Below are 16,083 nucleotides of genomic sequence, written 5' to 3' on the forward strand. Positions count from 1 at the left end.
TGATGACAAAGAATCACAGAAATGTTCCCATGGAAAAAAAGTCATACAGAAAGTCATGTGAGTAAATTATGTAACTCCGCAAGAAGAGTTTCTATTAAGACATCCTGGCATTGAAGAACCTCAGAGGTTCTGGTCACAGGTCTACAAACCCAGCTAGCTCTGCTCCTTATACGTCCATGATGCCTGGTTTTCCACAACGTGATTTGGCCTATAGATACGGAGGTCGTTACCTGTTCCTTTGTTCCTGTCCACGTAACAATACTTCAGTTCATATTCTCTCAGGATGTCGTGGACTTCCTGTCAGCAGGGGAGAAGACAATCGGAATCAACGGTTTTAAATCTGTAGGTTTAAACATCAGAACGACATCAGCGCACCAGGAAGTGATTCAGCTACGCAATTGCACACAAATAACAAATTGGACTAAAAACTAACACCCATATGGATGAAACGTTGTCCCCCCCACCCAAAGATCTCAGAACATCGTGATGCATCCGTTTAAGGTGATGTGAGAAGGTCAACCGATGGTGGAGAGCTTCCAGCTGTTGGTGCTTCTGAGAGGCAGCAGAAGGTCTGACTTCCTGCTTTTACCGGAATGAATCAGCCCCTCTCAGCCGATATGTGTCCGGGAAGGGGGCTCCCATTTGGAGGCTGAGAGGGGCTGGGAAACAGCCAGTCACAGCGAAATCCTTATCTCACATATAAATTGGAGGGGGGGCTTGTTTAACCTCCAAGCTCTGTAATATGGAGCAGGGGTGTGCAGTAGGGATGTGCAGTAGGGATGTGTGTACGGATGTGCAGTAGGGATTGCAGTAGGGATGTGCAGTAGGGATGTGCAGTAGGGATGTGTGTACGGATGTGCAGTAGGGATTGCAGTAGGGATGTGTGTACGGATGTGCAGTAGGGATTGCAGTAGGGATGTGCAGTAGGGATGTGTGTACGGATGTGCAGTAGGGATTGCAGTAGGGATGTGCAGTAGGGATGTGCAGTAGGGATGTGTGTACGGATGTGCAGTAGGGATTGCAGTAGGGATGTGCGTACGGATGTGCAGTAGGGATGTGCAGTAGGGATGTGCAGTCGGGATGTGTGTACGGATGTGCAGTAGGGATTGCAGTAGGGATGTGCAGTCGGGATGTGTGTACGGATGTGCAGTAGGGATGTGTGTACGGATGTGCAGTAGGGATGTGTGTACGGATGTGCAGTAGGGATGTGCGTATGGATGTGCAGTAGGGATGTGCAGCACTCACAATATAACCCCCCCCCTTGCTTTTCAGTAGGAGAACAGAAAATGTCACTTGCTCATTGCCTTTTTGAAATGACGCAAATGAAACGCAGGACAGACTGACACAGCGACAGAGCTTCAGTTTGACGGGTGGGGGTGGGGGTGAGGGTGGGGGTGGGGGTGGGGGGCGTTGCTGAAACAGGTGGGAGTGCAGAGCGGTCAGCCAATGCAAAACTGAGCCACACAAATAAAAACACATCCAGGTGTTTAAATACGTAAACAATAGAAAATTCAGGATATAATAAGGTCCTCATTTGCTTTTTGCATTCTTGTAACATCCAGGTCAACTCCAGGTCGACTTCAGAGTTAGACCCACATGAACGGCATTCCTGGGGGGGGGGGGACACAATTGGGGGAAAGGGTCCGAAATGATACAGGAGGTAAAACCCCATGAAGATGTCCAACCTTACATACACGCCATTTGAAACCCACCACCCTCACCCATGCGGTTGCCCATCTTGTCTGGGTTTGTCCAGGTTTCCCGGACCGCATGTGAAGAGTGGCTGCCCCCCTCCCTCTCCCGGACACGGGGGCACTTAGCCCACACAGACACCCCTGTAATGCACTTTCTTCTAGACAAGGCTTAATGGCCCCTAATTGAGCAGAAAGCCAGGCCCAGACATCACGCGCTTCTCACTACCGGGCTCTTCAGCTGGGCTGGGGGGACGTGGGGGTTGACATTTTCTTTCCAAGCTGCCTTGAGCACAAACGCCATGAAATTTTAATCTCCTGGGAATCATTTCAAAGGCAAACATCTGGAACGACACAGGAGACGACAGCAGATTCCGTGACGCGCTCGGCACGTCTGTGTCACTTATCTGCTTACCCATCCATGTTAAAGACCCCACCCCCCTCAAGATCCCATATAGAGAATCCGCAAGACAGCAGAACCAAAATGTGACAGTAGATCCACAAAAGCCACAGAACATCTTCAGATGTCTCCATCACCTCCCTCCCCAGATGTCACACCTGTAGGTTGTATACATGGCTACCATCAAGACCCGGGGGGGGGTACCCATCCCTAATCCACCCCCCAAGGGCACAAAGTGAACCAGCTTCCTGGACGTGGAGTTCCTTCGGCGGCCTGTGGCAGGTGGAGCGTGCTATATGGATCACACCCCCACGGTTACGGGGCGGGCCGACCTGGGACTGGAGAGCCCTGCATCAGCCAGCTCAAAGACCGGCACAACTCCGACGGACCTTTTTAATTGCCCTGCTGGACACGCTATCCTTTCATCGCCATGTGAAGAAAACTCCAAAGTACCGCAGGATACTGCCATTCTCTGAAGGCACAACCCCCAACCACCACAAGGGGCTTCCCACTCAGGAGAGGGCAGGAACATGAGCAGGACCGGCCCAAGACAGGTCCGAAACCAACCATGCCCACAGGTTTGCTCTGTTTGTCCCCAAAGAGCACCGGTAGTGTCTCCAGTGGCACAGGTGAAGAGGACCCTGCTGGCTCCACCCACACTGACCCAAAATACCACAAACGGCCCCCAGTGAGGTGCCGCCACACACAGGCCGTTTCAATGCCCGCCGATGTATAAAGGGCACCCCCCCCCACACCCCACCATAACTTTAAATGTCAGCTATTAAAGGAGGAAAGAGGAGAACCTTCCAGAACATTTTCCCCTGTCATCTTTTCACGTGTCGGGACCCCGGCTTCTGAAATAAATGCAAACAACGTCGCTGTCTAAGCATTTTAAAGAAATACCGATTACGCCTCTCCATTGCCGGCACCGAACTCACTCACGCTCTTGAGTGTCGGAGGGAAATTTATTAGCGCAAGACGCTCACTCATTAAACAGGAGCGTTGACATTTATAAGCGGAGAGTGGTCTTCGGGAAAAGGATGAAACATCGTTCCAGCTTTTGAGAGAGAGCGCAGTGAGAGTCTGTCATTAACCCACACAGGCAGCATGAGAGCCTTGTGGATCGGGAGATGAGCATGAAATGGATGCTCTCCCAAACTCCACGGAATACCACTTGCTTCAAAGATGCCCCAAGAGAAAAAAACTACTCCCAACACACACAACCCTCTACCTTGACCTTTGTCCAAAAATCACCACTCTGATCCTCAAGTCATAAGTGAGACGTTTAAAAGGCAGGACAGTAAAAGGCAGGACAGAAACCTGACTGTGCTTCCAAGACAATCCAGAAAGACAAACAGAATCTTAGTATGGAAACAGGAAACGCATCTAGGGTTTGGTACAACAAATAGTCACACACAACCAGAGGGTACAGTTGCACACAGTACAACCCACAGGGGAAGAGGGGGTACAATCACAGGTACAGTACAACTAACAGAGGATACAAGGACCAGAGGATACAGTCACACATGCAGTACCCCCCACAGGGGAATAGAGTGTACAGTCACACACATTACAACCCTCAAGGGAACACAGAGTACAGTGACAAACAGTACAAACCGTGGGGAAATACAGGGTACAGTGACATATACAATGGACAACCAACAGGAAAACATAGGGTACAGTCACACACAGTACAACGCACAGGGGAACACAGAGTACAGTCACACACATAGTACAGCCTACAGAAAAACACAGGGTACGGTAACTCACAGTACAACCCACAAGGAAATGGAGAGCAGAGTCTCACACACACACACACACACACACACACACACACACACACACACACACACACACACACACACACACACACACAAAGTACAGCCTACAGGGGAACAGAGGATACAGTCACACATGCAGTCCCCCCCACAGGGGAACAGAGGATACAGTCACACACATGTTACAACCCACAGGGGAACACAGAATAAAGTCACACACAGTATAACCCACAAAAGAACTCAGAGTACAGTCTCTCTCTCACACACACACACACACACACACACAGAGTACAACCCACAAGGGAACCAGAAAAATGGTCCCCACAACATAAATAAAAAGGTTTTTATTACGTTGTGGGGGTCCCCACAAAGTAATATAAACCTAATACACACACACACAGTATAACCCACAGGGGAACCAAGAGTACAGTCACACACACACACACACACACACACACACACACACACACACACAGTTCAGCCTACAGGGGAAAACAGAGTACATTCACACACAATACGAACCACTGGAGAACAAAGGGTACAATCACACACATGGATAAACCTACAGGGGAACACAGGGTACAGCCATTCACACAATTCAGGCTACAGGGGAACACAGGGTACAGCCATACACACAGTTCAGGCTACAGGGGAACACAGGGTACAGCCATACACACAGTTCAGGCTACAGGGGAACACAGGGTACAGCCATACACACAGTTCAGGCTACAGGGGAACACAGGGTACAGCCATACACACAGTTCCGGCTACAGGGAAACACAGAGTACAGCCATACACACAGTTCCGGCTACAGGGGAACATAGAGTACAGCCATACACACAGTTCAGGCTACAGGGGAACACAGGGTACAGCCATACACACAGTTCTGGCTACAGGGAAACACAGGGTACAGCCATACACACAGTTCCGGCTACAGGGGAACACAGAGTACAGCCATACACACAGTTCCGGCTACAGGGGAACACAGAGTACAGCCATACACACAGTTCCGGCTACAGGGGAATACAGAGTACAGCCATACACACAGTTCAGGCTACAGGGAAACACAGAGTACAGCCATACACACAGTTCAGGCTACAGGGAAACACAGAGTACAGCCATACACACAATTCAGGCTACAGGGGAACACAGAGTACAGCCATACACACAGTTCCGGCTACAGGGGAATACAGAGTACAGCCATACACACAGTTCAGGCTACAGGGAAACACAGAGTACAGCCATACACACAGTTCAGGCTACAGGGAAACACAGAGTACAGCCATACACACAATTCAGGCTACAGGGGAACACAGAGTACAGCCATACACACAGTTCAGGCTACAGGGGAACACAGAGTACAGCCATACACACAGTTCAGGCTACAGGGGAACACAGAGTACAGCCATACACACAGTTCAGGCTACAGGGGAACACAGAGTACATTTACACACAGAACAACCTACAGGGCAAACATAGGTCCATACAGTCACACACACCTTACAGCCCACACAGAAACAAGCTTTAGTCAGACATGTACAAATACAGTCTACATATCAGTATTTTCCACTCAGGAACACATGCACAATCCACACATATACTCGCACCAGAAGCGTGCTGTTGACAGGTTTGCCCGGCACCTGCAAAGACTACAATTAACACTCTACCTTGGTTAATTCATGTGCACAGAACCTACAGAGAGTGCGGAAACATATATGCAAAATTCTTCAACTTCCTTAAGACCCGTATTATACATAATAGGTCTTAATTGCGGCAAGATCAAAACAAGGCAGTGAGTATATCACAAACAGGTACGGGCATATGGGTAACATATATTTAACTTACAGTTATATAGGGAATGCACAAAACGCAGGTTTAAAATGCGACCCGAAATATTGAGAGAAAACTCCAAAGTCATTTCGCCTGCATGTTTACTAACACGTCCTCCTGCATTCCCTCATTCACAAAAATAATCCCCCCATTCACACGAAGAGGGACACTCTCTTGCTCCGGTGCCTCAGACACCCAGGCGCTGGACCCCGAGTGCAGGGCTCTGGATTTTAACAAGAAATGCAGTCATTCATGCCCGCAGAAACAGCAATATTTACTCACCGGAGGCATACAAGGGCATTTCAACCTAGACGTTCGGTTTAAACCTGCCGGTCTAAAGGTACACATTTACATGACATAATAATAATAATAATAATAATAATAATAATAGCTATAATTATTATTATTAGTAGTAATAGTAATACTATTATTATTATTATTATTAAGTTTGGAAAGAATAACTTCAAAATGCTGCATAGTCTGCATCAACTTCGAATACAGACTGGATGCGCCTTTTAGTGCCTGTTAAACGGGATTCCAAAACGTATTCAACAGCACAGGGTTGGTTTGCGTGCTGTCATCGCCCGTCGATGCGCGCAATGAACTTAAAAGGACCGGGGAGAGCGAGCTGAGGGCTGGGCCGGAGCCCACCGGAGGAGCGGTGGTGCCGCATCGCGTCCGATCATTAGGCGGCCGTTAATTGGGACGGGTGTGGAGTGCAAAACGCACAGGATGGGGAAGGGGTGGAAAAGGACGGGGGGAGACACAGGGATGCCAATTGCTTTGGGAGACCAGTGATAAAAAATATTAAACAAACAAAAAAAAAAACTGTACCGATGACACGCTATAGCATCGCCAAGCTGGGTTTTACACACGCTGGGTTATTTCTGTTCGTAAACGCTACAATTATTTGCGCGACCCCGTCGGTGAACTTACAGCTTTATAACTTCAATAACAAAGTAACAAAACCGAAGTTGTCTTGCAACTATTTTGCAAATTAAAGCCTCGTATCCTCTTTCGCGGATGGTAAGCGGCCCCAGAACTAACCGCTATTGTAAAATGCCAAACGTGGGTAAAGCGGGGCTCGGCGCGGATATAAGGCGGAGATCCCGGCTGCTGATGCCAAACGCGCTCGGATCGCTCGTTTATTATAACAAGATGATAAAGGTACGGAAAAGTGTGCCAACTTATATGTGGAGCACGGGCAGCGATGAAGTGGGAGCGGAGGGTTAAAGGTGCAGGTTTGTGAAGTTGATGTTGAGAGTGGCAGGTGTCAGCGGGTAGTTTGCGCTGCATCGCATTACCTGGCTGCTTATGTCTTGAGGGAGGTTCTTAATGAGGATTTTCCTCCTGTTGCTCAGCTCCCTACGAGTTTTTTTCCAGCCTCCTCTCGATCTCATCTGGCTCCAAGTCCGGCAAGGCTCGCAGACCGGTCCCCTCGGAGGACGCTTCCTCGTCCTGGCGGCTCTCGGGGCTGTCCGAGTCCGGGAAGGGCGAGTTGTGCCGCTTCAGGGCGTGCGAGCCCGGCGGCCGGACGGAGGACGCTGCCGCCATTTTGCGCAGCTCTGCGGCGACTGAGCGCAGGCAGCGCCGGGTGGGCGTCCGAGCTGGGGGGGTGGGAAAAAAGGAGGGTGCGAGGTAGGCTGCGATGTGCGCTTGGCGACCCCTACCGGTCGGAAAGGGACTGGGAAAGGCGAACGGGGAGAGGAAGGACGCGGAGAATGGATGAGAGGGTGGACCAGAGTAAGTGGCAGAGGGGGCACAGCATGGATGAGAAAAGATGCATTATATTAACGTCATCTTCGCTTATTGATGCCAGCGCCTGTTTCTGTGCCCCATAATCAATCCAGAATCTACGTGATGCACGTCTTGCGTAAATAACAAATATCTAATTATAACCAAAGTGCAAAACTAGCCTTTGCCCTTCATCCATCCACGTATCGCATTACAGTGCGATGAAAAGACAAGTGACAGACCGGCACCAAATTAAGGGGCTACTCGGAATGAAACGCGAGATGCGAGGCGCGAGGTTTCGGGGAATGAGGCGTTGAATGGCGGCCGCTTTCCTAGCCGCTCCGCCCGTCTCCCGTGGGTGTCCGGCAGTAAATGTCTGCTTTGGCAGCTTCCTCGAGAGGCGTACACATACAAGCAAGCAGCTACGACTCGGAATCCCTACACATTACAGCCCACCTAAGTAATATTTAGCATACACTATGCTGGGGAGGGAATGCCTATTACCACCGTGTATCACTGAAGTACATTACTGAAGTGTGACAAACAGTCCCACTGTTCAAAATATGGCTTTTAAGAGCATAATACATTGCCGACAGACATTCGGCAGCCGTGGCGGAAACATTTAGACTGATTTCAAGACGATCATCCATCCAGATTTGGACATTTTAAGCTGCACATTCATGTCATTTGCAATTTAAATACAGCAGAGTCATTACATCTTCAGAAATGCAGAAGTGAATTTTGCAATTTAGTACTGCTCCCAGATAAATTCTTCATTGTTTCATAAAATCTGGACCGTTCGGTTACTGTCTTTACCATTTACTCATAATTTGACTGTACAGTATACAGTATACACCACTCAGTTAGGTCTATTTAAAATGTAATTAAACGAAGTAAGACAGGTGACTCGCCCCGGAGGGCTGGAAGTAATAAAACCAAATAGGCTAAACAATATGCTGGAAATAGAAGGAGAGTGAAAGGTTTATGCGCGTAATAAAGGCTGTTTTAAAAAGAGCATGGATAGACGTGAGCGCAAAAATGGTTATTGCTAAACGGACGAGGGCGGGGGGAAGACGGGCGCGTGGGTGTTGAAGAAGAGGAAAAATTCAATGCACAGAAGCGGCGTGTGGGTGTCGGTGAGTGGCAGAGCAGGCTAATCGGACACCTGGGAGGGGATGTGCGTGTTTATGTAAGGCGACGCGGAGCCTTGAACCTGCGCCTGCGAGCCGGGATAAGTGGTTGCGTGGGCGCGGGGAAAGGGGACCGAACGCCGGCGCCGCCACATCGCCGCGATTTATTCATCTATTCATCCATTTAGCAGCCTGGACGCTTCGCACCTCATATTTACACTTTGCCCAGCATCGGAATCTAGATGTAAATAGGCAGAGAGGTCAGTTTTTTTTTTTTTTTTGGGGGGGGGGGGGACGGGGACGCCGAGGGGTACGGGGGCGGCGTGGGGGGCGCTTCCTCACATACAGCCTACTGAGCCTCAGTGATCCCTGGATGCCCAGGCGCGCTTGGAAGACTCCGAGCTCACATCTCCCAGACAACCCTGCTTGGGATTATCTGCCACTCTTCTCACTAATAATTATCACAAAGTAATTAATAAAATCCATTTCATGTACTCTATGTATGTCCTACTTGCACGGAGTTTTCAAATCCCCATACACAGTCTACTCAAACTTAAAAAAAATCATAAAACTTTACAATAGTGTACAAAGAGAGAGAAATGATTCATTCATTGATTTCTCCCCAGCGCCATGACGGTCTCCATAACCTCAACCCGCTTTATTCACAGCCCCATCGGTTTGTTAAACTCGTGTCCAATAGCGCTGAACACTGACGTCTTCGTTTTTATTTCCGATTTATTTCTACACAGGCTATCTAACACGTCACTTCGTCATCAATATATGCTGAGAGAAATTAGCTAGCGATTAGGACATTATTCCATTATTTATCAAAATAAACGAAGGCTACTTTTAATAACGCAGCCTACTGCCGTCAGAAAAAACCCCCTCCCTATAATTAGAGTCAAAGTCGCGGTGTTCCGTTCTCATCATTTATAATTTACGAGTTCGTGTCCTTCGATAGCTCAGTTGGTAGAGCGGAGGACTGTAGAGGTTGAACGGAGATCCTTAGGTCGCTGGTTCGAATCCGGCTCGAAGGAAGATGAGCGTTTTTGCGGGCGGTGCGTAGAGGGTCACCCGATCAAACCGCGTTCTTACCATGGAAAGGCCCGTAACCACCAATCGTTCTGGGGATTGACTGACCCATCTTAAAACAGAAAATGTAATTTTGGATAAAAGCATCTGATAAATGAATAAATGTAATTGCATAGAGTTAATGAAGTATGTATACGACAAAACAACCTGCACACCTGGGACACTCCAATATCTATAAATCCATCCTCCAACCACTTGTCCAAAACAGGGCTGCAGAGACCCTAGGAAGAACAGTATAGAAGGACAGGGACACCCAGCATGTATTGCCGCATACACCCACACACAAACATATCCGACAGGCAATTTTAAGATGCCAGTTCCTTGGAGTGCGGGAAGAAATCTATGCGTGACAAGGAGACCATGCAAGCTGTACACAGAGAGAACTGGGTTAGGGTTCAGCCTTCCTCCCCCCAATCCTGGAGGTGTGCAGGACCCAGCGCGCCTCACCATCTCGCAAACGTGCAGAATAATAATTTTTTTTTCTGCTACTAAATGAATTTAAAAAAATGCTGCTGGATCATTTTCATTTCCATATTTAAAAACGCGTGCCGTTTTACACTCTGAAACAAAAGGGACTAACAGGTCAAAGATTATTTTAAAATTTTGCTAATTATAACTCCAGTAAAATATATTACGTTAAACAAATCAATGCACCTTAATAGTGATCTATACATGCATGCAGTTTGCTGTGCAGATGTTCTACACAAAAGGTAATTCTCTGATATACCAGCAACTTCTCAGGCTTTGTATCACACCAAGACTATAAGTAACTGTTAAGTAACTGCTGAGTAATGTCTCACAAGATGGTCTGTGCGGTAAAACATGCAGTCAATCTCGCTGTTGCACATTAGTCAAACAACCTTGACTGACAGAGGAGACACATTGAAAGACAAGATTTCTGTAAAGGTGGGCCTTTTATCACATTCATTTTGAAACTTTTTTTTTTTTAAGCATCATACATCGACATAAGGAAAAGGAATGACGTGAGACCAGGATTCTTTCGGTAACAATATAATTCTTAATGTTCAGTATACACAAGATTATGCTTCTTTACGTTGGCCGGTAAATACTTAATCGTCTCAAATGAAATCAAAAGAAGCTTATATCAGCGGTGTTTAACAGGAGGCCGCAGATGTAAAACGCATATCGTTTTAAGATGACAAAGTTCATTTACAAGGTAAAGAATACGCAGATGTTTAATTAAGAGCATTTCGCTGCATGTCATGTTACATTCCTGGTCGATATCTGCCACCTCAACATGCTCAATCCCAAAAATGAATGTTATTGAAACATTAGGATACATTTTCAGACGCTATGCAGTCAAACATGACAAGCTGTTTAACAATGATCCCGTCTCCGCTGCCTTGACGTGAGCGATTCGACACATCCTCCATTCCAATATGGACAATGAAACCAGAAGACTGCTTTGCCCAGAGCTATAACAAGGACAAAGTTTTCCGTCTAAATATAGCTTCAAAACTGAAGATTACCGATATCGCACGATGTATACACTTTACACACATTCGAGAATTTCGAATCAAAGATTTACACTGATAACTATGTCATTTGTCTAAACATTTATACACACACACATAACATCGGTCGGGATTGGAAAACAAAACAACAGACCACCTTTTAAGAGATTATCAGTAATTCCCTTTGATTCTGTTTATGCAACATATGACGATTAGAAGCATTTTTCCGATGGTCTGTTAAACATTAACAGTGCATTGTTTAGCCATTTCAAAAGTGTGCCATTTGTTCCTCAGTACTTAAAAAAATTGAATCGTGCAATATTACAGTCAGCTGATTACAGGTTTAAGAGGCCATATTCCTTATATGGACACAGAACCCATTTCTGTAACATGCATGAACACATACAGACACGCACACACACACACACACACACACACACACACACACACACATACACACAGACACACACACACAGCTAGACTTCATGTAAAATGTCCACAATTCACAGCAGCCAGAGTAGTGACTACAGGACAGAATTCTTATGAAAGGCAAACGAGTGTCCTGTCTGGCTCCAGCTTCACAGCCTGCATCTCTGCGTGGCCACAGGGAGGCGCCGCGCCTCACTTGACCCCAACCCAAGGAGATGGGATGTCTGGGGATCCCACACCTTCTGAACACACCCTTCAGGTGATCAAGCGGCATCACGACGTACTTTGAGTTGCGTGTTGACCTTCAGATTTGCAATCGGCAAGGACAGGAATCGAAGCGTCTAATTTCCGCAGTCGTCCCGTCCACAAAACAGGCACCATTTTTGGTACCATTTGTGTACAGATATTCTCTCTTATGCTTACCTCAAAAAAAAGAGAAAAAAACAACAATGTTCTTTATATGAGGAAATGGCTCACAGACGTGTTGAATATCCAGCCAGAGTCTCCTTACAGGTGCACAGCCTTCTGAAGTCACTTTTAAAGTCAATTCAGTCTTAACTGTCCATATGATTCAAGTCCTCTTCAATAAATAGTAGAAAAATATCTCTCTAATATTCTTTCTTAAAAATCTCAAATGCATTGTTATAGTGTTTACCGAGTCTCCTCCTTCTCCGCGCACCAAACTTCCCGGGTGCTCCCGTCCTGTAAAGGTCGATTGATTCATCTCAGAAGTCGCCCCCTAGTGGGCTTAAATGGCAGGCCTCTGCCTTGTTCCCTGGGCCAGTCAGCACTCGGCGTCCACGCTGTGCACGGTCACGGCTGCCTGTAGGTGGCGCGCGTGATGCAGCGGCCGGTGGTGCATGTGCCGATAAGGCTGGAACTTGTGACTCAGTAACGCCGCCGTCTGCGGGGGCGTGTCCAGGTCCAGGTCATCGTCATGGTTACCCACATCCACGCCTGCGGTCAGGGGGTCATTGTTGCCGGGCGGGTTCTCGCTGTCCTCCTGCGGGCTCATGGTGCTGTACCCTGTGCGGACAAAGGCATGAGAACATGCTAGAAACACAGAGAATCGTGACAATTACACACCCAATGCCCTCGTCACCGGACACACCTCGCTAGTGCGAGTAAGGATCCACTTTTCTCCACCAGAACCATTTCAAGAGTAGATAAGCTGTGTGCTCAGGAGTAGCCACTATGCACGGCTCTGTTATACCAAGCTGGTATCTTTGCACTTGCAGCCTGGCCGTTAGCCTTAACGAGCCTGGCCGTTCCCCTCTGACCTCTCATTAACAAGGTGTTTTCGCTCACAGAACTGCCGCCGATTGGAAGCTTCTTGTTTAATCACGGCGTCTTGTGTAAACTCCAGGCACCGGAGAGTGTGAAGATGCCTGGAAGGTGAGTATTTCTGAGACACTGGAACCATCATGTCTGGCACCAGCAGTCAAACCACACTTAAAAAAAAAAAAAAATCAGCTAGATCACACACCCTAGCTGTTCTAATGTTCAGCTGCACGGAAACTGAACGGTACACAGTGTTTCCCCTGGGTTTACAGCTTTTTGGTGGCGGGGGGGCAGATGGACACTGATAGGATTCATGGTATTCATGTTTCTCTTTTAATGACAGCAGTGAAAAAATCGCAGATATTTCTGTCTGCTTTTCAGGTGTTTGACGTGACATATTACCCAACGCGCTCTCTGTCCGCTGGGGGGAATGTGCTCACCTGTGTGTGCGCGCATCGGGGTGGAACTCCGCCACGCGCGATACAGAGAGCAGAGGAGAATTGTAAATACGCGACCGTGTACAGACAAAAATGACAAGCTGCTGTGTAAATAAGATAAACAAACTAAATAGCCTTATGTTATTTAATAAAAGGACAATGTATAGATCTGTTCTAAGGGTAAGGTAACCTTAAATGATTTCTGTTGTGATCTGGCGCTATATAGAAAATAAAATGAAATAAAATTAATGACTTTCAAGGGGGACAGGAGGTGCCATTGGGGGGGGGGGGCGCCCCCCTAATATAATGGTAGGGGAAACACTGGTATGTGTTTACTTTCGTTTGGAGGATGGGGTTCAGCAATTTAACAGGCAGGTGAACTTAACAAGCCGGCCAGTAAAGGTATAATTCATTACCACACACCATGCCACATTTCCCAAGTCCATTAATTAGTCTGACTACCCACTACATTTTCTTCAAAGCAAATATGACTAAGCATTAGTGAAAAAATGAAAAAGAAATGCGTCTTCCCATCGAGGACGGCAAGCAGACCTCGACACTCTGGGAGCGGGAATTTGGGACTTTAACAGTAATATGACTGTTCTGTTGGTCATGGGATTTGAACCCACTACCTTCACAAATAGACACAGACACAAATCGCTCATCTATTGAGCTGCACATGAAAGCTGGAGACATAACCTCCCCACTGTTCGGTATGATCTCGGAAAGGTAGCGGAAATGGTAAAAATACTCAGCACGTTAAAATAGCGATACCAGGCCTAAATAGAAAGGAACAGAAGAAACAAGCATCTCCGTCAGTCTCATGCCCCATGGTGCCAAAATGTTGCAGCGCATTTGTGGTTGGCGATGTAGCATCGGGCACGGAGTGCAGCTAAACCCTCCCCTCGCAGAATCCGCCCCCCCCCCCAATTCCCAAAGCCGTGTTGGTGGAGGTCAGGGGACTCAGGCAGCTTCTCCACCACGCATGGGCTCCATCGATTGCGCGATGGTGGCCCCCGTCGGCGTTCACAGCGCGGGCCACCGGAGGTCACCTCCGACGGCAAACTTTTCTCCGCTTGGCGGAGTTCGGGTTCCGCTCTCTGAAATGGGCAGTACGCGCTTCTGAAACATCACTCCCACGGGCTGGGTTTGGGGTGGAGTGTCCTCCGGCGCTGGGGGGGGGGGCGAGCACAGCGCGCTAGCACCGGATTCGGCACCGTGGCGGGCACCGGCAGATGAAAGCGTGAACCCTCCCCCACACCCACAGAAGGTTGTTTCCCGCTCATTCTGCGCTCCGCTCAGCAGCACAATCCTGCACGGAAACAGCCGTTGGCGGTACACGCTTGGTGACTAACAGCCGGCCATGTAAGTGAAGTGGGTGGGCGGGCTTGAGAGGAACAAATGAAGGAATATCATACAAAAACAAAAGGCGAAAAAGAAAAAAGAGAATCCATCATGCTCCCCCAACACACACACACACACACACAAATTTCAGCACCACAGTCAACGAAGGCGCCCCCCGGTGGTTGTCCTTACCGTGGTCGCTCTCAGTGCCGGACCTCCCCCAGTAGCGCTGCCTCCGCTCAGGGCTGTGTGTGTGCCGCTCAATCACTGCGGCGATGAACCGTGTGTTGCTAACTGCCCAGGGTCACAAGAGGCATGGTTAGTTCCAGAAGCCAGGGACTTTACCTAGACCTGCGGAGTTGGTCTGGGTTTCCCAAGGAATCCATCGTCGTCCCGCCCCATTCAAACCCACTCTGCATCTGTGCAACTTTGCAAACACAAACCGACCAAGACCCACTGAAAATCAAAGTCAGAATGTGACATCAGCATTCATACCTTCACCATTCATTCATTCATTACGAGATGCTAAATGTTGAACGGCAGTTCCCCCAATTCCCAAAATCCAGAGCAGGACAGTCAATGCATCAGGCCAACTTACTTATTCCCCGATCTTCATGACTGTCCTCATCCCGGTCATCACGGTCATTGTCTAGGTTGGACATCCGAACCGACATCTCTGCAGGGAGAGAAGACCGGGCTTAAGCAGACAAAGGACACCTTATTTTGCAGTAAATAAGCCGAGAATTATGAAGCGAGTGGTGTTGTTATGTATCTAAGGTATCACACAACAAACGAACTAAAAATCGGAGCCTGGGGAAATGTGACAGGCAACAGACTGACGACGTCAATCTCCATATATTTTCACAGCCAACCGCTCGAAGGCAGTTTGATCACTATTACGAAACGTGGAATGAGTCTTAAGTAAAAAAAAAAAAGCTATGATTAAAGTGACCGATTCGCTTTGTTATGAGTGTCCATGTCTTGAGGGGTTTGCCGACAGTCTTTGGCCCCTGCAGTCTCTTGCTCCACCCTCCCACCTGCACTCACCCTGGGCAGCCAGGGGCGACATGTGCTGGTGATTGCGCCGGTGGATCTGGTGACGGTAGGCGTAGACGGCCAGAACCAGAACCATGATGCAGCCCATGATCCCTCCTGCCACCGGCCCCACGGGGGCGCTCTTTATCATGCTGAGGGACGCCACCTCATCCTCTGTGGAGAGAGCTGCCGTTTAAACCCAGGCCTTCAGAACAGCATCTTGTTTACCGGTGATCTTCAGTCATTCTGAAGACCAGACAGCCATCTTGTCGGCATTTAGTACATTTACGCTTATTTACCAGACACTGTTCTCCAAAAGCAAGAGGTCAGCCAACACATAGGGTCAAGGGCTTTGCTGAAGGCCACCACAGTAATATGACTGCTCTGCTGGCCATGGGATTTGAACCCAAAACCTTTACAAAAAGAC

The 16,083-nt window shown here is 48.1% G+C and overlaps 2 protein-coding genes and 1 non-coding gene across 8 annotated transcripts in view; 1 reads left to right on the forward strand and 2 right to left on the reverse strand.

Annotated features, from left to right (window-relative positions):
- raver2 (ribonucleoprotein, PTB-binding 2) overlaps positions 1 to 7,301 on the reverse strand; it is a 28,510-nt gene extending 21,209 nt beyond the window's left edge. Inside the window, 3 exon segments of the mRNA XM_048976182.1 lie at positions 231 to 297; positions 7,004 to 7,075; positions 7,077 to 7,301. Coding sequence (XP_048832139.1) covers positions 231 to 297; positions 7,004 to 7,075; positions 7,077 to 7,253 — 316 coding nt within the window. The 5' untranslated portion in view covers positions 7,254 to 7,301.
- A 2,213-nt stretch (positions 7,302 to 9,514) lies between these two features.
- Positions 9,515 to 9,600, forward strand: trnay-gua (transfer RNA tyrosine (anticodon GUA)). The gene is given in 2 exon segments: positions 9,515 to 9,551; positions 9,565 to 9,600. It is a non-coding gene; the product is annotated as a tRNA-Tyr (tRNA).
- Positions 9,601 to 10,650: 1,050 nt separating this feature from the next.
- cachd1 (cache domain containing 1) overlaps positions 10,651 to 16,083 on the reverse strand; it is a 64,231-nt gene continuing 58,798 nt past the window's right edge. For all 6 annotated transcript variants that reach the window (XM_048976914.1, XM_048976915.1, XM_048976913.1 and 3 more), the window contains 4 exons: positions 15,669 to 15,830; positions 15,220 to 15,297; positions 14,814 to 14,915; positions 10,651 to 12,585 (listed from right to left, as the gene is read on the reverse strand). In XM_048976914.1, the coding sequence (XP_048832871.1) occupies positions 12,344 to 12,585; positions 14,814 to 14,915; positions 15,220 to 15,297; positions 15,669 to 15,830 (584 nt within the window). In that variant the 3' untranslated portion in view covers positions 10,651 to 12,343. The remainder of the gene's footprint in view (positions 12,586 to 14,813; positions 14,916 to 15,219; positions 15,298 to 15,668; positions 15,831 to 16,083) is intronic.

The sequence above is a fragment of the Brienomyrus brachyistius genome, chromosome 15 (assembly GCF_023856365.1).
Source record: "Brienomyrus brachyistius isolate T26 chromosome 15, BBRACH_0.4, whole genome shotgun sequence".
Taxonomy (NCBI): Eukaryota; Metazoa; Chordata; class Actinopteri; order Osteoglossiformes; family Mormyridae; genus Brienomyrus; species Brienomyrus brachyistius.